At 35.1% G+C, this 21,355-nt stretch overlaps 1 protein-coding gene across 2 annotated transcripts; it reads right to left on the minus strand.

Annotated features, from left to right (window-relative positions):
• Positions 1–12,763: 12,763 nt before the first annotated feature.
• On the minus strand, positions 12,764–21,264 carry LOC18039738 (ribonuclease II, chloroplastic/mitochondrial). Of its 2 annotated transcripts, XR_002904802.1 has the most exons (15): positions 20,807–21,263; positions 19,916–20,072; positions 19,669–19,782; positions 19,507–19,584; positions 19,307–19,438; positions 17,659–17,880; positions 17,308–17,490; positions 16,776–16,838; positions 16,587–16,693; positions 16,354–16,503; positions 15,487–15,646; positions 14,984–15,379; positions 14,276–14,500; positions 13,353–13,546; positions 12,764–13,264 (listed from the first exon to the last, which is right to left on the minus strand). XR_002904802.1 is itself a non-coding variant. In XM_006429034.2 (14 exons), the coding sequence occupies exons 1-14, from the start codon at positions 21,079–21,081 to the stop codon at positions 13,424–13,426; spliced, it is 2,385 nt and encodes a 794-aa protein (XP_006429097.1). In that variant the 5' UTR covers positions 21,082–21,264; the 3' UTR covers positions 12,764–13,423. The 2 variants fall into 2 exon arrangements, 1 of the variants encoding a protein (XP_006429097.1); XM_006429034.2 differs by having other exon boundaries at positions 12,764–13,546; positions 20,807–21,264.
• Positions 21,265–21,355: the final 91 nt, after the last annotated feature.

The following is a 21,355-nucleotide window of genomic DNA, read 5'->3' on the forward strand; positions in this document are numbered from 1 at the left end:
TGTCTCCTTACTTTCTCTCGGCCAGTGATAATCCTGGAACTATCATTACTCAAGTGCAACTTCGAGGAACCAACTATGACGAGTGGGCAAGGGCTATGCGGACTGCATTGCGCGCCAAGAAGAAATTCAGTTTTGTTGATGGAACCGTGAAACCTCCTGCTGATGACTCGGCTGATTTAGAGGATTGGTGGATGGTGAATTCAATGTTGGTCTCCTGGATACAAAATACAATTGAACCGAACCTGCGATCAACTGTGACTTATACAGAAGTTGCTAAGTTGTTGTGGGATGATATCAAGGAAAGGTTCTCTGTTGGGAATGGACCACGTGTGCAGCAACTCAAATCTGAGTTGGCGAATTGCAAGCAGCAAGGTATGACTATTTTGAATTATTATGGAAAACTCAAGATGTTGTGGGAAGAATTTAGTAACTACGAGCAATCGCCTGCTTGTCTATGCGGCAATTGTACGCGTAATCTAGGTGTGGAATGGGATAAGAAACGAGATGAAAAAAAGTTGCATCAATTCTTGATGGGTCTTGATGAAGCCGTGTACGGTGGTGTGCGGTCCCATATTCTAAGCACCGAGCCGCTGCCAAAGTTGAACCGTGCTATGCCATAGTCATTCAGGAGGAGCAGGTTCAGTCAATGACATGTGCTAAAGAAGAACGAAGTGAACCTGTAGCATTTGCCGTTCAAGCCGCGCAAGGATCACATGATAACCGTGATAAGACTTCTGTACTTTGTACCCATTGCAACAAGATTGGACATGAAGCATCTTCTTGTTTCCAGCTTATTGGGTATTTCGAATGGTGGGGTGAACGACCGAAAGCCACGAGGAATGCAGGTTGTGGTCGCGGCAATTCACGACAAAATGGTGGAAACAATGGGCGTGGTCGTGGAGGTCTTGCTCGAGCCAACGTTGCTCAAGTCGCGACAGGGTCTAACAATCCGTCTGGAGAACGCACGGAATCAGCTGCAAGCAGTCTCAGCGGTTTGAGCAGTGAGCAGTGGAACACATTGCTTAATCTTTTGAACAGTAAAAAAGACAGCCACTCACGAATCAGTGGTAAGCGTAATTCAATGGAGTGGATTCTTAATACTGGGGCCTCACATCACATGATAGGAAACAGAAAAATCTTACGCGACAGTATATATGTTATTCCCTGTTCTATTCGGCTACCTGATGGAAATGTGACAATAGCAAATACAGAAGGAACAGTTGTGCTTGCGAGCCACCTACGACTAAATAATGTTTTATTTATGCCAAGTTTAACTTGCAATTTAATTTCTGTATCGCAACTTATTCGAGATGTCAATTGTTTTATCCAATTTTATGATCAATTATGTGTGATACAGGACCGCATTACGAGGATGCTGATTGGAGCGGGTGAGCAGCGAGAGGGACTCTATTATTTTTGGGACATTGGTTCGGCCTCCGGTCTATCTAGTGTTGCCAACCGAGCTTGTGATTTATGGCATCGAAGGTTGGGGCATCCTTCCTCTAAAGTTGTTTAGCTGCTTCCATTTATTGATTCGGCTTCTTGTCTGTCTAGTTTTCAGAATTGTGATGTATGCTTTCGAGCAAAATAGCATCATGACAAATTTGTTTTAAGCCATAACAAAGCTTCAGATATTTTTAAATTGATTCATTGTGACTTGTGGGGACTTTATCGCACAGCTAGTTCTTGTGGTGCTCATTATTTCTTGACTATTGTTGATGATTTTTCTCGCGGTGTTTGGACATATCTGCTAATCGTGAAGAATGAGGTTGGGCGTGTATTACGCAATTTTTTGAGTATGGTCTCTAGACAATTCCATAAACTTGTTAAAATCATACGGACAGACAATGGGACAGAATTTATACACTTATCTGATTTCTTTGCTGAGCATGGCATTCATCATCAAACATCTTGTGTGGGTACTTCTCAACAGAATGGTCGAGTTGAACGCAAGCATCGGCATATTCTCAATGTTGCTCGCGCTCTGCGCTTTCAGGCTTTCTTACCCATTGAATTCTGGGGTGAGTGTGTCTTAACTGCTTGCTACTTGATCAATCGAACACCTTCTGTTCTTCTTGACGGCCAGACTCCTTATGAACGACTATTTGGCAAGGCACCATCTTATGCAAATATTCGGTCATTTGGTTGCCTCGCTTATGCCTACAACCGTGGTCATCGCGGTGATAAATTCGCTAGTCGAAGTCGTCGCTGTATATTCATAGGCTATCCCTTTGGTAAAAAGGGATGGTATTTATATGATTTGGAGAGTGCGTCATTCTTTACTTCCCGGGATGTAACGTTCGTTGAGCATGACTTTCCCTACAAGGCTCTAACCGAACCAACTGCTACTGTCATGCTTGCACCTAAGCGTGATGAACCGGTTTTAGCTGAGGATTTATCACATGATTTAAGCGCTCCTGTTGTCTTACCAGATTCACAGGATACATGCGATGTTCTTAATACTCCATCACCAGTACCCGCTTCTCCTACTTTTGATAAGCATGCTTCTGATGACAGGGGGGGCATTGAAGTTATTGAGACATCATTGCAACAACAACCGGCGTTGGGGCGCCATCTTAGACAGCGGCAATAATCGATTAAGTTAAAAGATTATGTCTTACATACTGTTTAGCATTTGAGTCCCTCTTCGCGGCCCTCTTCATGCTCACACACTCAATCACTTCCTGCAGGTAGTCCTTATCCCATACTTGATTATGTTAATTGTAATAATTTTTCTATTCGACATTGTGCTTTTCTAGTAGCGATTACTGCAAGAGTTGAGCCTACCTCTTTTGCTGAAGCCATAAGAGATCCTAAATGGCGTGAGGCCATGTATTCTGAATTGCAGGCACTGGAAAATAATAACACATGGACTGTTGTGTCTCTACCACCTGGAAAGCGTGCTATAGGCTGTAAGTGGGTGTACCGGATTAAGGACAATGCCAACGGTACAATTGAAAGATTCAAAACTCGCTTGGTGATCCTTGGGAACAAGCAAGTTGAAGGAATTGATTACACAGAGACATTTGCTGCTGTTGCAAAACTTGTTACAGTTCAAACTTTTTTGGCTGTTGTTGCGGCTAAGAATTGGGGCTTCATCAGATGGATGTTCACAATGCTTCCTTACACAGTGAGCTTAATGAAGAAGTTTACATGCGCTTACCGCCTGGTTTCACCTCAAACGAATCTGGAATGGTTTGTAGTCTAAGAAAGTCATTATATGGATTAAAGCAAGCTCCTTGTTGTTGGTTTGCAAAGTTGGCAGCAGTTTTGAAGACTTACAGCTTTGCTCAATCGAGCTTGGATTATTCTCTTTTTACCTTGCATCTGGATAACATACATCTACTTGTGCTTGTGTATGTTGATGACATAATTGTTTCGGAAAACAACAGTGAAACTATTCGAGTATTCAAAATGTATTTGAGTGATTGTTTTTATATGAAAGATCTGAGTCCATTGAAATATTTTTTGGGTATTGAAGTTGCAAGAAATCCGACAGGAATCTTCCTGTCTCAGCGGAAGTATGCGTTAGATATTATCTCTGAGGCTGGATTACTTGGTGCAAAACCAGCCCCATTTCCCTTGGAACCGAATCATCAGCTAGCTTTGGCCGAAGGCCTTTATTTTTCTGATCCTGCGACATATAGACGACTCGTTGGTAGATTAATTTATCTTTCCGCTACAAGGCCAGAGTTGTCTTATTCGGTTCATCTGCTTTCTCAATTTATGCAGCACCCGCGGGAGCGACATTGGGACTCAACTTTGCGGGTAGTTCGCTATCTGAAAGGTAACCCTGGTCAAGGTGTGTTTTTATGCTTAGATTGTGATTTGCAACTCTATGGGTGGTGTGATTCTGATTGGGCAAGCTGCCCCTTATCTCGGCGTTCTTTATCTGGGTGGTTTGTCATGCTTGGATCCTCTCCTATATCCTGGAAATCTAAGAAACAACACACTGTTGCGCGATCCTCTGCTGAGGCCGAGTATCATGCCATGGCAACAATTACATGTGAGCTCAAGTGGCTCAAAGGGTTGTTGATGTCTCTCGGAGTTGATCACTCACGACCCATGCACATGTATTGTGACAGCCAGGCTGCTCTTCATCTAGCTGCCAATCCCGTGTTTCATGAACAGACCAAGCACATCGAAGTTGACTATCATTTTGTCCGAGACGAAATTCAACGAAGCAACATACGGCCTGCCTATGTGTCTACTCATATTCAGCTAGCTGATATCTTCACAAAGGCACTTGGCAGCAAAGAGTTCGAGTTTCTTCTTCGCAAGTTGGGCATTTGTGATCTCCATGCTCCAACTTGAGGGGGGGTGTTAACTCACGTGTATACGTGTATATATATATATATATAGCAAGTTACGTGTTATATGTTTCCTAGTTTGATAAGATTTCCTTTCCTTGTGAACTAGGGTAATTCTTACGTGTATATATATATTGATCAATAAGAGTGCAGAGGTCAGACCATGCAAGCCACTGATGTTTTTACATCATAAAATTCTACAATATAGATATATAATCATTTTAATGTACGGACACTCTCAATTTTTTTAATGCGGACATGTTGATGAACTTAATAGAGTTATTTCATAATTTGATAATAATAAAATCTGACTCTACTAAAGCATACAGTTTAAAAGTATGTCCGTATAAAAAAAAAAAAGAGAACACCCACACTAGAGAATAGAGATGACAATTTTACCCGATGAGATGAGATTCTGCGGGATCCCATTCCATTTGGGACGATATTGAGACATATTTTTGTCTTATAAAAAAATTTAGGGACGGGAGTGTGACATTTTTTTTATCTCACTTGCATATACGGGATGGGAGTGGAATTGGCAAATTTCGTCCCATCATGTCTCATTGCGGCCTAAGAATGAGAATTTTTTCAATTGGGATGAGATCCTGCTTTTAGGACGGGATCAGAACATATTTTTATCAAAAAAAAAAAATATAGGGACGGAAGTGAGACGTTTTTTAATCCCACTTGCATATACGGGACGAGACTATGATTGATAAATTCTATCACATCCCATCTCATTGCCAACCCTACTAGAGAATTACTACACACACCATTAACTTCATTTTTCTAGTTAATATAGGATACAACTCAAATGACCAATTGGTAATTAAACATAAAAATATCTAAAATTTTATTAATAACAGAACACGACTTATACTAACTCTTACTTCTATTTTTAAATATCTTTAAAAAAGGAAAAATGTATTTTCGGATTGTTTTAATTAACTACTGATAAAGTTATTTTACATTAATTATAAGCCAAATCTAACTTGATTGCTATTTGTTATTTGAGTACAACACATCAATGAAGACGGATAAGAGAGAGGAAAAAAAGAAGAAATGATAAAAATTTGGGAATCTACTTCTCAAAACTAATTATTTTGCTTGTAAATTAAGCAAATAAAGACCTTTTGTAAGCTTCCAAAACTAGTACATGCAAGCACATGCATGCGACGCCCACTAACCATTCTTAAATCTTAAGAGAGCTAATTGACACTTTGGTCTGCTTTCACAACTGTTACAATTGACATATTTGTATATTTCTAATGTTTGTGTGTATATATATTCTGTATTGTTACGTAGAAAAGTAACCAAAAACATGTGTATATATAAGTCGATAGTGCATTTCAAATTAATTATTTAAACTTCTTGTACAAGTGCTTTTAATATAAGTGTTTAAATATGATAAATTAATGAAGAAGTCAATCTATTATGAGACCCAAAAGCAATTTTAGCCAATGAAAGCGTCACATGGGATTTGCATGATTATATTTAATTTCTTCATGTAATGTAATACGAAACCCATGTTATCAGTCCAATCATTTTTGCTTGAACATTGGATTAGGGTTTATTAAATAATTCAATTTCATATCATATCCCAGTTTGCTTAATTAAGACAAATTCAACATATTTTTAATCGGTTGTGTCGTTATTTTATATTTTGGGATAATCAACGAGCTTGGGTTGTTTCAATTTTCCAACTGCGGTGCTTCATTTCTTTAGTGGTTTAGGGTTCCAAATAGAATGTTACAGTATACATGAAGAATAATAATTTCAAATTTATAAAATAAGAATTTTTGATTGACTCATCTCAAAGCAAGGTTCCGTACCACTTGAGAATTGTGAGATTAATTACTAATTAAGCATCAATACCGTATTACAATTGTCGGTGAATTAGCTGTTTAGATTATAAACACACATTAAATAATTGCATTAGTTTTTAAAATTCATGGAATATTATAACGTGCGCCTGTTCTTTCCCTGCTGACTTTTAAGCTTCTAGATTTTGACTGAGCAATGTTGCGGATCCACTTGTGACTTTTGACTCTGTATATATTGGTAGAAAAGGTGCTAACATACTTTTGACTCACTCATGATCATATCACTTGCACTTTTAGAAGATTTGAAACTTATTGTTGAAAAAGTAATTGCTTTTCTTTTTCCTGTTTTGATTTTCTAAAATATTTTACACCTCAATTCTTTCCCGACGCTTTTTTTTTTTTAAATTTTTAAAAATTAATTTAGAACTGAGATTAATGGGTTAATGTGTCCATTCGATTTTCACGGTACTTTGAGAATGAAATATCTAAAATGCGACTCAAGCCTTTGGTTAATTGGTACCCAAAAAAAAAAGAAAAAAAAAAGCTCTCAATAAAGATGAGATTTGTGGTTCAAGTCTCTATTTGGGACTCAATTTAATATTTTCTCCCATATTTATGAGTAGAAATAGATATATTTCCTTATATATTAGAATAGAGATCTTATTTTCTAGTCGGCATAAATTTACAAACTATTCTCAACAAAGCCTCAGGTTGAACTAGAAAGTAATTAATAGTATAGTGATTTATTTGATTAATATTGTATTCTTTTTATTTTGCATTTGTATAAATGCCATTACATTTCAATTATTTCCAATGCTTTTCCAAAAGGATAATACTATAAAATTATATTAGCATGAGGGTTATTAACTATTATGAAGACATTAAAGAACTAAGTACTATATATTAATTTTAGTAAAAATAAATAAAAGTCTCCTATAAACTTATTTACACGCTCTGTATCAAAGGTTCATGAAAGTCATAAGAAGGAAACATATAATATGAAATACCTTAACATACAAGAAACAAAATCCGGTTGGTATTAAAGGGCAAATCTACATTACAAATAATAGTAATTTAGGCATTTGCATTTGCACATCACATGGTAGATAGGAAAAAACAAAATGAAAAACACAAGCACATGAGACATGAGACATTAAAGACTTCATGGCCTTAATTCAAGCATGGACTAAAAAGTTTTTTAAAAAAATCATATAATTGAAGCCGAAATTTTTGAAAGAAAAATTTTTCTCACACGAAAGAGAAAGAGAAAGAATTGTCAAGAGAAATAGAAGCAAGAGAGCGTGGGGGCTGAGAAATTATACAAACAAGCATGTGGGTTTCAAGCTTTTTCAGTTTTGAGTTCATTTTGGATTACCTCTCTCATTATCTTAAAATTATTCCCTTACTCTTAAAAATTTTAATTTACCGTTTATTTTTCTTAAGAAGAAAATAATTATTAATTTACTTCTATTTTTTCTTTATCTTTTAATTAAAAATAAAAATAATTTAAATTTAAAAAAAATTGAAGATAATTAAATTAAGTGAGAATTCAAAATTTATCCTTACACTTTTTAAAAGATAGGCGACAAGACATGCGCACTAATTTGGACATCTATTTTTTATTTTTTTGATTGAGCCATCAATATTAATGCCCGTTAGATTTGTTCGTATATCCATGTGTGCTTCCCTCTCCTCCGCATCCACTTGATTTGTCGAATTTCATCGGGATATTGGGCCCGGCGAAAACGACACTACAATGATAATTTTGAAGCAAATTTATCACTAAAATCGTATCATTTGATAGGGATTTGGCAAAGTAATTTTTTTTTTTTAAGATTTGAATTTAAATAATCAACCAAATAAAACTACCTAAAAAATTATACATTGAAACCCCTTATATTGTGTTTACTTTTTGGATTGGAGTGGGAGTGGGAGTAAGGTGTTTACTTAGACTAAATGAAAGTATGGATTGTCAATGAGAATCCTAATTATTTATTTACTTTATCTTGAATTGGAAGTAAATTGTTTTAAATTATAAATTTATCCTTATGTAAAGAATTATAATTTGTAATTAAAAATTAATAAAAAATATATTTGGAAAATAAAATAAATATTTTATTATATTTATAAATTAATAATAATTAATAATATTCTTAATTATGTAAATCATAATTTTTTATTAATTTTAATTTAAATTTAAATTATGTGAATAAAAATTATTAATAATAACAACACAAATGAAACATTATTATTGATAATATAGTACAAAATTAATATTGTCTTAGAATAAAATATTTATTATTATTAATTAATTAATTAATATTTATTAAAATTAATGTTTCATATTATTAATTTAAATATAATATTTATTTATTTTTATTTTATTAAATTTAATAAAATAAATATGCTATAATTATTACTTTTAATAAATATGATATTATTTATTTTATTAAATATTATTTATTTATTTTAATTATGAGGGTAAAAATGGAAGAGAGGGGAGTGGATTCCCACTCCCACCTCCCTCCATGGGAGTGGGAATCCCACTCCTCCCTTAAAAATGGTAAGTAAACACTGGAGTGGGAGAAATCCACACTCCACACTCCCACTCCAGAAAGTAAACACTACCTTAGTGTAATGATCAAATTTCACTAGTTATGCTATTTAATTCAAAAGCATCCAATTGAATTGCATGTTATTGTCAACATTTAATTTTAGGAAACATAATGTACTTATAAAGAAGGGCCACACAAACTAGACCTTCCAATAGTTTTATTTTATTTTATTTGTTGGTTTCCCTTTTTAATTATTTGTCATCAGTTTTGGCCATCAATATTTTTTTAATAGTAAATTTGAATCATAGATAAATATAAAAATCTCTTAGCAGAGTTTTTTTATTTTTTAAACACTCATATATATTATAATAATTAGAACGCTAACGATATTTATAATAAGACATTTAAAATCTTGTTTGGTAGTTTTTGGGTTAATTTTAGATTACCCCCTTATAATATGATAATTTAAAATATTCTTCAACTTATTGTAATTTTCAACTTGCTTCCTTTTTTTTTTTTTGTTAAGAAGATACAGATTTTTTCATTAATTTGGTTTTTTTCTTATTTTTTGAACAGAAAAAGTGATAAGTTTAGGTTTACAATAATTTGATAACATTTTGAAAAATCTCATTTCACAAGGGGTGATTCGAAATTTACCCATACATATTCAAATATTATTTTTTTTTGTCGAATTTAAACACAAACATGTGTGGCAAGCTCTTTTCCTAAAATAACTTATGAAAAACGAATCCTGTGCTTTTCTTTTTCATTTTTAGTGAAGAAAGTTGAAAAATGATAAAATAGTGTTTCCAATGTTTTTTTACATTTTATCCTTCCAAAAAACAATCTCTTTGAATATATATATGTGTGTTGTATAAATCTTTAGACCAATACTGTTTTGAAAACATGTTTTTGAGTCAAAAACCATCAAAATTGAAAAGCTTAATTTGAAAACCGATAACAAAAATGTGATAAACAATATGTAGGTTTTAGAACCTTTTATTTGCACAAAACAACAAATTAGTAATTTGTATCATTGTCGCATATCTCATTTTCAAGAGAATAAAATAAAATAAATATATAATATAGAACGTGTTTAAGAGCATTTCTAAAATGCTCTTTAAAAAGATTTCACTTCTGAGTTAAAGCTACATAAATCTCATTTGAAGAGTTATATCACCAATAAAGTCCTAAAAGATTGTTAAAAAATAATATTCTTCAAATGTCGATTGTCCTTATCTCTCTTCAATTTAGAAAAGTTGCATTCTCCATCTTTAATCTTATTTTTTATATTATCATTATTGAAGAGAGGTAAGTGCTATAAATGTTTTTTTTTTTAGGAAAAATTTTGATTAGAATAATATAAACTTATTTTTATTTGAGAAGTATTTTGGAAGAGATATTTATTTTTCTATTTGCTATATAAGTAAGCAAACAAACATTGGAAAAGTATTAGTAGATGGCATTTTGGAGATACTCTAATATGGCCCCTCAATTTATACAAATATTGTATGTATAAGAGTTTCTGTATTTGGTATTATTCATGTTTTAAACACTTATTACCCCAAAAGCATGGTTGACTGGTTTTCAAGCAGCTTTTTTATCTAGCTAACCAAGTTAGAATCTTGAAGTAGGTAGAGGTTAAAAATCAAAATGAACTATACCTACCCCTACCTTTGTTAAAAAAATAATAATAAAATAAGAAAAAACTCATTAAATTCCTCATAATTATTATATTATTCAAATTGAAAAAGAATACTTATATAACTATTAAAATTCAGAATTTATTGAAACTGGTCCAAACTTGAGATGGGTCGTCCAAAACAGATAGGCACATGTATTGCGTCTCCTGGATATGTTTGGTAGCCCAGCATTATTCATGACCTCTCATCTTGCACACTTCAAAGAAATTTTTAATCCCATTGAATCTTTCAAGTCGATATAGGAATATTTTCAGTGATCTTCTATTGGCATAACTCATTCAAAGGATCAAGTTGATTTGTCTTTCTCACCCACTGAAGTATACATTTTTCGTTTCTTCTTGGATGAGCATTCTCGTGGCCTGAGTTTTGAGTATGCATTAAATTTATGAGGGAGCCACAGGCCAAAATAATATATAGTATATGGGATCATTAATGATATATGAAGAAAAATTTATAAGACATTTTGTGAAGGAATTGAGAGTAGTGCCCATGGCATGTCCTTTATCATCTATAGGAAACCTCTGATGCAATCTTTGACCTTCCATGGTCCCCAAAATTGATTACTTATAGCAATTATATGAGTGCTGTACATGTTTTCATATCAAGCTAGCTTATTGAGTAATTAAGGTTCGAGATTTCGGGGTTAGTAAATTTTCTATTATATATCATGTAGAAAAAATTTAACAAACATGACTAGAGATTTATTGTACGAGCATAATTGGGCCGTACCCTCAGTATTTTTTTCATCTATTACGCAAATCAAGGAGTTGGTTTGAGTAATTATTCATCTTGTGAAGGAAGTTTCCTCCGTGTAGTACGATTATGAAATCTAAAAGAAGAATATTGATACACTACTCATTTTCTCAACAATTTCCATCGATAATTACGAACAAAAAGAAGAGTATTGACAATAGTTCTATAGTAAATGGAAGAAGTCTAATTGGGTTCTATTTCACTTGATATATGAGCTTATGAACACTTGGGCTCCTTCTTTCAAGTCGTTTTTCTGAGGACGAGTTCTTTGTTTGCGTTAACAATTGGCATTAGAGTAGGCATTTCTTATGAAATTCCCTCATCACAGAGGGAGTAAACTGGGGAAGGATGCTGCTCGCTATGCCTAGGATCTCACCGAGCCCAACATATGAGCCCCGATGATCGTCATTTCTAAAAGAGGAGTGGATTGTTATGACTCTTTTTCGAGTTTCACATTACTAAATTAAGATTTGACATGTGAGCTTATAAGTATTTCGATGCATTACACCACCTTATAAGCCAATTTTTAAGAATAAGTTATATCCATGTACGGAATTGGCTAATGGTTTACTTTAAATTGTCCCTTACTTTTAAGGGCTTCATAGTTCATCATACACCTAACCTATAATCTAATGGGACGACAATGTTGCAACGGTGATAGCACTAGAGTTGCTCAATGTAGCCAGCAGGGTCAGCATTGTACTTATACTTTCACAATCAAAAGAGTCGGGGCACGCTTTACTTTCTATATCATGGTTGCTTTATGATGTTTTCAATCTACTACAACGCCAAACTTCACATGCTAATTATGCTTACAGACTCAGATTGGGGCACTTCCGAAGTTCGAACTCAATTTCAGTTTAGACCAAACCAACAATCTTTGTTTTCTACAAATCGTTATGTCGGTTCTCTTCTAGTCTTGTAAAGGACATGTCGGTTATAAGTCGATTTCTCCTAGATGATGGAATTGGTAAAGCGATGTTTTTCTCCCCCTTCTCAATTCACATATCTGCAATTCTTTTTAAGCAAGCGAATAGGGTTTAGGCTTGTTGGCACCACCACCCAGCCTATGTGATAGCCTTTTTCGGTCTCTATTCAACTTACTTAAAATTGGCAAGCAACTTTAAAAGCTAATTAATCCCTAGCCTCATTTTAACAACTACAAGCCAAAATGCATTTCTATGGATGCCCAAAAGGGCTCAAAAGCACAAGGTTAGATATCAGAAAGGGTGACAAAGTACTGTAGTCATTGGTCACTAGGGTCATGCTTTTAGTAATGTTACCTTTTATTGCAAGCACACACCCCACATGCATAATGCTTCGTGACAGAAACCCTCATTTCAGATTCAGTCCCTACCAGTTGATGCAACTTCCCCGTACAGTTTATAATTCATGTGAAACCCAAGAGAATTATTTACTGAGACATGTTTATTGGTAAAGATAGTGTGAAACAAGTCCCGTGAAAACTTTCGAAACATTCATTGTGGTTTCGCAGTTAGCCGACATTCCGAGATTTTAGAATATGCACAACAAACAGTTCAAACTTCAAACACAAATTTACTCGGCTGTTCTGCTGAATCGCGTTCCCCCTTAAAAAATGTAAATAAATGCACACGGTAGGAATCCAACAAAAAGGAATGTAATCCACCAGCAGAAATACTGAGTTACTGCCATGTTGTTCAATCAACTAGTGACGGAAAACAAATCAAATTACTCGTAGATTACAAATTTTAACTGGCTTTGCTACATCAACCAATACTAGCACCTATTACATGAGATAGACAGCATTTCCTTGGTTTCAGAACTTACAATTTAACTTTCCACTCTTATGAATCAAGACAGAAGGCTAACCATATGATGTGTGATCTATACATGTCAGCCATTTATTGAACAAAATCTCCAAAGCTCAAAAACCCAGAATCTGTGTGTCAGCAGAATTCAGGTTTCCATGGCATGGTTGGAGAAAGAGCAATCTGAAAGAATGTGTGCTTGTGATCTACACCACTTCAGCCGTGACCCTTTTGAAAAATGATGGTGCTTAGAGAGATATATATATCTTGCAAGCAATGATTGTTGGCTTGTCTAATCATCTGGGATTCTAGAGGAGTTCAACAGATAAGCTGCCAGGAACAGAAAACCTAATCATTCTACCAAGGTCATTGAGAGGAACTATTTTCGAAGTTAGCTGAATAACAGAATGCTTCTTACCCATTTTAATTCACAGGAGCGTATTCCAATGTCTCCTTGATTATAAGTTATTCCAAAGACTTTACTTTTTACTACCTAACAACCTCCTTGAGATAAATAATATCATCGCGGGGATGAGCTTCTTCCACCTTAACTTCTACCTCATCTCCAATTTGTGCTCCCACAGATACCCATGCAGCGGCTTGAAGTCCCACCTGCAAACATTTAGCAGTTAACACTTTAGTCCTCCATACAGTTGAGTGTAATATGCTCACGAGCATATTAGCTATTACAAAATAACATTTATAATTTAATAAAACACCATTATTGTCCGATCACGATGTTCCAAAAGAGAAGATATTTTTCAATTCTACAGTTACTGGAAAAGAAGGGGCTATTTAATACAGGAAAACTATTTATGCATAATTGCATACTGCATGTAATTTTTGAGAAATTCCTGACACAATCCTATCCTATAACTGCAACATGATGGTGTAGGACAAGAAATTGTACGCCCATCCTTCTAATTTCAAAAATAAATGCCTAGTTAATGGAAATTGCTTTGACAATAACAAGAATCATAAAGAGTTTTTGAGGTTGGTAAACACATGATATAAAGAGTTTTCGGTTCCAGGCATGATTAAATGGTCTGGAGAAATTAACAGGAATGAGCCCTTCAATGGTTTGAGAAATATGATGAACAGCAATGACTCAACAACTAGATTAAACCAGAAAGGAAGTGGTCCAACTGAGTCCGAATAAGTTAATGAAGTTGAAAGCAGACATTCCGAGGCTACTGGTTACTATCTTACAACATCAGTAAAGATCTCTCAGTTAGCAGGCTGCCTTGGGATCAGTATTTTATTTGTTGTTCCAGAACACCAGAACACAGCATGTAGATCAAGTTAGCATGGATAGCAAGTAACCGATACATTCTGAATTACCTCAACCAATAACAAGGCTGCAGTACGGTCTTTGATAAATCTAAGGATCAATGCACGATATTGCCTCTCTTTCGGTTGCCTTCTCAAAAATTCTATTATCCAATACCGAAGACTTGTGTTGCTGAGCCTCCTTGCAATTCTAGTCTGCATGTTCACTATAGAAGCCATCCCTTCAAGCTGGCCAGCAGAGAAGGGAGGAGATTCACCTCTAAGACATGCTTTTACCTACACATGTTAAGAGATATAAATAAGTTTCATAGAAAGAATTTGGTCTATTTCTCCGCTCCCATTAATAAGTTACCAATTTACTAAAGTAGGACAGGGTTCAGTGGAGGTAGTTGTCTGGTGATCAATCAATGGTCACATTACCAACAAAACCATCAAATCCATCTTCCTTTTTTTTTCAATTTAACTTAGTTATTTGTTTTAGAGAAAGAAAAAAACTTAAAAACCTAGGAAACCAAGGCACTTGCATGAAGAGCCTACATGCACTAGCTATGTTTGGTCCATCTACTTGATGCCAGCAGTCATGCCAAGCACATTTAATGGCACTTTCTGCATGGTCATGAAACAAACTAATTAAATGAAAAGACTGTATAAAACAGTTGCAGTTCGGGAATAACACTCAGCATCTAGAACGTCCATAATCCATTATCACATACGTGCATTAAGAAAAAAGAAAGAAAGGGAAAAGAAGAAGAAACTAACCTGATAATGAGCAAGAAGATCCATGTACCTACGAATAGGAGAAGTAAATTGCACATAACCAGGAAGCCCCAGAACTCCATGGCGTACAGGCTTCCTAAAATCAATTGCAGCAGCACGCATTATTTTTACAATAGCAGAGCTCCGAACAGGTCCTTCAGGAAGATGTGCAAATGCGGATACATCAATATTTGATTGAGGCTGTCCTCTGTAGGGTAAAGCAAGGTTATTGAATGAGCCATAGGTAGCTATAGCTTCCCCACAAAGTATCATCATCTCAGAAACAAGTCGCATTGCAGGGTCAGCCTGGTCTTCAACATACAAATTGATTATCGGTTCTGGATCTTCTGGGTTAGCTACCTTGATGCGAGTCTCTAACGTCGCTGTGTCAATTGCACCCTGCAAAACCCATAGTTAATGAGGATAAGATGTCAAAACAAGTTGGAACTCAGAAATCACACTTTACACTATTTGGAGTCAAAATTGATCTACATATAAGGAAGAACCTGTTGGAGACGCCATTGTAACCGGAGAGCAGCTGCCTCGGATAGAATCTTTAGTTCAGCCTCCTCTTCTAAATTTAGATGAAGCAGCTCAGTTGCACTCTCATACGTTAGCATGTAGGTTGGTTTGATAATGGAGTTATCCACAGAGTATTCTGCAATGCTATAGTATAGCAGTTGCAACATTTTCTTCATTAATGAAAATTTCATCTTTACACTTAAGATATGAGTATATTATGTATGGGCTATCAGTGAGTGAAGAGGACTATCCATGATTATAACAGTAACTAAATGCAATCATGATACTTCAGATAAATAGTCTCCATCAAAGTTCACAAAACTGAATATCATGAAATTTTCACATACCATTCTCATCAATCATATTTATCCGACAATTGGAAAAAATAACTACCCGGTGAAATCATACCCATTCTATGAGTTCTTAACAATAATCAGTTGGGTGGTTTTGAATTCTCTTTATTCTCACTTTAAGGGTGGTTGGAAATGTCATTTTATAGACAACTACAATGTTATGGTAATGTAGCAAAGAGGTTATAAACTAAATACCTAGAAGACCCAATTTAACATAGCTCAAGTAACTAACACAGAATCATTTAAGTAATATAAAAAGCACGTCTGAAAGCATCAAAGCTCAGAAATATAGGAAACAACTGACTAAACTTTGGAACCTCCTAAAACTCAACAACCCATAGTCATCATATTATATAATTCCTAGGATGCAAAGGGCGCTCCACAGATCCTCTAATGTGAAAGGCGACACATCTCAAACATTCACAAATTCCAAATATGGCATTGTAACTTTGTAAGCACAAACTTAAATAAGCACATTGACTTGAAATTAAAATTTACCTGCCATCAGAATGCAGAACAACAGACACGGTAACAGCATTGCAAACTTCTCCTTGTCTCAAACTCATTCCCTCCATAGCAAGTTTCTCTGGAAACATGGGATAAGTGGCAGTGGGCAAGAAAACAGAAGTTCCTCTTTTCATTGCATCCCTACAATCATAAAATGTATCAAATGATTGAAGATACTCAGAATTCTTTTTCATTCAAAATGCACTATGGATTTGCAAGGATACTTGTCCGATAAACTCCCAGGTTCAATATATTTAGTTGGATCAGCAACATGTATGTAAACTTTAATCCTTCCATCCTGCAGCCTCATGGCACTCAGGGCATCATCAAGCTGCATAACAATGCACCAAATCAGTTCAAGATCACATCAATGAATTGAAGCACCAACCTCAGACAACTATAGTAAAAATTACCTCATCAGCCTCATCAACATCAATGGCATAAACTTTCAAATGAGTAAGATCTTTTCTGTTCAGCTGAACACAAGGAACACCAAGTAAGCATGTAGCAACATGAGTTTCCAAAGATATCATAAAAAAGAACCATGCAGTATCAAAATTTAATATCGTATTTTGCTCACGGCATTGATGCATTTACCATATCCAATTTATATGACATTTTAGCAAAAGACATGTGACATCTCATCTCTCTGCAGTAGCCCCACTATCTGTAAATTACAGGATATTTCCCAATGACAACTATTCAATTTTGCCCTTTTTTCTTTTTGGTGATGATTTTTCCTATCAATGTGAGAATTTAAAGATTAATTATGTTTTCTCTATCTTGGAGAGGAAAAGGTCAAAAGTCAGAGAAAATAGGTATATTGAACCCTAGAAAAGTTTTGATAGCTTAATCATAAAATAATTATTATAAGAGATATACTACCATCTGATCAGGTATTCATGTAAGTTCCTCAAAATTGCATGCAGCAGGAAGAAAGCTCACCTCATCTGGGTCAGACAAATCTGCCAGAAGACTTTCAGCAGCTGATGTAACCTCTTGAGAATGATCTGTGCGAATGTTGAACTTTAAAATGTCCAGGTTGACATGTACAGGAAAATACCCAATATCTATAAGGAGGTTCAATGCTGAAGATGCTGTTCTCGCTAGTCCCAATTCCTTAAGTATCTGACAACAAGGAAAAAGGAAATATTAATCTGAGGTCCAGAAGTAAGGAATACAATTGATATGCATGGATTACATGAACAATGCTATAAGAAGTTCATCTTTGTCATTCTATAATCAAGGACACTTATTCCTACATCAGATCAAATCCAGTCAAGTAAGAAAAGTTACCATCCCTGCAGTTTTCTTTTGATCATTATCTTTACATGCATCAATAGCATATGCTTCCAGAGACTCAATTTTATGTCGGAGTTTCTCTTCTGCCATCCATGAAGATTTGAGAGGTTTTGCATGTGCAGGCATTGCCTTAGCAGACTTCAGCAATTGCAAAAACTCCTGAAATTCTCTCTCTGCAGCCTCCTTGGCCAGCTTCCTATGTAAAAGCTCTTCTACCTAGTTTTTACACAAATGGAATAGTATGTGCTCAATGAACAGATAGCGATAATCAAAAATTAAGATATTATACACGGATATGCTAAGGTGGCGTTTGTTTTTTTGTCTGAAATCTGAATAGACCTGAGTTAGTCTGAATTCTGAATAGGTCTGAATGTCTGAATCTGAATAATATGTTTGTTTTTTCGTCTGAATCTCGGAAAATAAGTATTAAGTTGTTTGTTTTTTTCAACTTAAAAAGCTGAAAATATGTACTTTTACATTTGTATCCTTATTAAATTTGAATGTCAAATAAATAATATATTAAATACCACAATATTTTAACATTTATAAGTAAAACCATATTCAAGTGAATACATAATTATTTTGGAATTTTAATATATAGAATACCATAAATTTCAAATTTTATCGTATATAATATAAGAAAGAAAAAACAGGGATATTTTTATGTGGGGTAAATATCTATGGGTGAGTTTTGGGATAGACATGAAAAATAAATTATAATACAAGGATATTTTTGACATTAGCAAGTAATTGACTTAATTCAGATTTCTCCATTAAGTAAAAAGCCAAAAAAATTAGCTTATTTTATTAAGTCAAAATTATCTAAAAAGTCTCATCAAGTTATAAAAACAAACATCTCTAATTAACTTAATTAATTAAGTTAAGTCACTTTAAGTCATTAAGTTAAAAAAACAAACGCCACCTAAGTAATCAAACTTCTATGAAGTTAAGGCATGTGCCAAATTATGAAATATGCCATAAAACAACATTAGCTTCAAGGAAAATCTAATTTCTACACACTGTACCTAATTAAGAAAACAATGAAGCAGAAAATCAAAAGATTTCGCTCACAAAGTAATAGACGGTAAAGAAAATAACTTAACACAGGAAGATAACACACTGAACTGAATCTGCCAACCTCCCCAAGCTAGACTGAGATGATTAAGCACAGCTAGATGTTCGTAAGTGTGCTTAAACAAAACTGAACCAGCACTAAATTCGTTATTCTAGCTGGTTAAGATACTAAATAGATTCTGAATAAAATTAGACTGATTAGATTCCAAGCGTCTGAAGTGTGCAATAGGAAGTAAGACCAAATTACCCAGCCAAAACTCCACTCATTGGCAGTTCTAGTATGGGACCCCAATCACCCTACTGGAGAAGGATATTGACCATTGCTTAATAAAAAATGATCCTGTTGGAGCAACTTGGCTTCATCAGCAAAGCTATTAACTGGAGAGGGAATTTTACTTGATGTGGAGAAACAAACCTAACTCTTGAAGCACCAAATATAGGAAACCCTTTAAGATAAGATTTTCCAGTTAAGCCCAAGCCCAGGAGGCCTTGTGTGACTGTGAATCCTAAACAACCCAACCTCTAGTGAACCAAACTTATTAAAATTTCAAAAATACCAGAAAGTTACCTGCACAGTGGGTCGGGGTGCGTAGATAGAGCGAGAGCCATTAGTGGCCTGCACACTGAAATAGATTTCATCTTTAGATAGCAGAAGATGGGCACAATAGCTCTCCAGAGGCTCCGCACTACCAAAAATCATCTGCAGAGTAAGCTGCGATCATCAAAAGGAGCGACAGGACAGCTCTCTGTTAACTGAAAAAAGAGTACCTCTGCTAATTCTTCAGGAGTGACTGACTTATTCTTTTCAAGAAGCTCAACCCAAGCAAACTCAAGCAGTGTTGGGTCCTGCATCAAAAATATAAATACCAATCAACCAGATTGGAAAACAACAGAACAGTTAATATTTTGCATAATGAAAGAGAAACCAACCAGATTATCCTCAGCTTTCTGAAGGAAGTTTGAAATATCTTTGTGGTCAAACTTTTCAACACCTGGAACAACGAATGTAACTTGTTGTGGTTTAATGGAGCATGAGGCACCATTCTGCACAAAAAGATCAAGAAACAGTTTCACTTAGCTGCAAACCCCAGAACTTCTCAGAATAAGGAAATAAACAGTAAAGTTCCAACACCTAGCAACCTAGAGAACATGCCGCATTAGGTGTTTCTACTAGAACCTGATCATACACCATCCAATTCTTTTTGCCATCAGGTCGCTGTGCAACAGCGAGCAATACCCTATCAGAGTCTTTCTTGAACTCCAGCAGCAATCCTTTCTGAAGTACTTGGTTTTCAAGCTTATCTTCAAGAAGTTCACCACTTGATACCTTCACCCTGCAAAGCCAATTAACTACCATGTCAAATGTATCAAGCAAACTTGTAGTGAAAAAAAAAAGTGCATCGATTGTGCGTTTGCTGTTCCAATTCCCCCAAGCCATTTGGGACTCATGCTTCAGCCTCTTCTTAAAAGTAGAAGTCAGGAATTCTTTATCTTAAATGAAAGGCAGACAATACATTGCATTCCATTGATTTCCTCCAAAAGAAAGGCGAAATTACAGAGTCTTCAGAGGTAATAACCAGGTCACTTTGAATACACAGAAAAAGACGGTGTAAAGGATGAAAATTTTCTAGAACCACCAAGGGGATAAGTTCATTTTTTCATCAGCAATGCAGCCAAAAATTATCACTTCGGGTTCACTAATGCCACATGCAAAATAGGAGCAATAGTTTCTTCCAACAGTCTAACCAGAAGCCATTTTCTACATTTTAATTCAAAATGAAGCAAAAAGAGATACTCAATTAAACTTCTTCATATCAACTATCAGCAATCCACTTAATAAGCTGTAATTTTTGAAACCGCATAACAGACGCTTCATAACATCGAGCAGAATATTAAAACCATGCTTATATTGATCGTAATTTCTTTCGTCAAAAATACAATTTATTAGATACTAAACAGGGCGTCCTCAAAATTCCTGTACATTCATAGTTGAACAACACAACATCAACAAAGAATAATAACAAGTTATATTATTTCAATATTTCGAAAGAAAAAAGATTAAACATACTTAGCGAAAACTCTCAAACGTTTACGGATTGCTACGAGTTCCTGCATGACACTATCAACAAGACTGTGAACCGAACAGCTCTGGGAACCGGAACGGTTCAAAAACTGTCGCTCGGAGCGACATGCCGGGAGCCGAAACCCTAAATTGGACTTGTTGCGGCGAAGTTGCAAAGACCGGAAATGGTAATAACAGCATTGAATTTTGAACGAAACGAGAGGAGGACACGCAGCGGAGCGAAACATGGAGCAAGAGTTAACGGCTCTAACGGCCATCATCTCCAGTTAAATGAAATTGCAGTTCATGGATTGAGTGAAAAGAAGGAAACGACAGCAGGGGAAAAAAAATTGTTAGTGCTGCTCGTATAAGGCAATGAGCAGATAATCCATGAGGATTTAGTTTATGAGTGAAAAGAGCGAAGCCGACGATGACAGGGAGTTGTAAGAGCGTATGATAATAATAATAAAAGATTTTTATTTAATTTTTAATATTTTGGGTAAGACTGCGACTAATTGGGCCTGTTATTTATTATTCGAACACTGAATACACCCC

Source organism: Citrus clementina, unplaced genomic scaffold, assembly GCF_000493195.1.
Source record: "Citrus clementina cultivar Clemenules unplaced genomic scaffold, Citrus_clementina_v1.0 scaffold_6, whole genome shotgun sequence".
Taxonomy (NCBI): domain Eukaryota; kingdom Viridiplantae; phylum Streptophyta; class Magnoliopsida; order Sapindales; family Rutaceae; genus Citrus; species Citrus x clementina.

Excerpts from the sequence above, each read along its gene's own strand:
- LOC18039738 (XM_006429034.2), bottom strand. The coding sequence starts at position 21,081 with ATGATGGCCGTTAGAGCCGTTAACTCTTGCTCCATGTTTCGCTCCGCT. Across the intron at positions 16,694-16,775 it reads ATGTTGATGAGGCTGATGAG|CTTGATGATGCCCTGAGTGC; the intron begins GTAATTTTTACT and ends ATTGTTATGCAG. Across the intron at positions 13,547-14,275 it reads CAGCCTTGTTATTGGTTGAG|GTGGGACTTCAAGCCGCTGC; the intron begins GTAATTCAGAAT and ends AAATGTTTGCAG.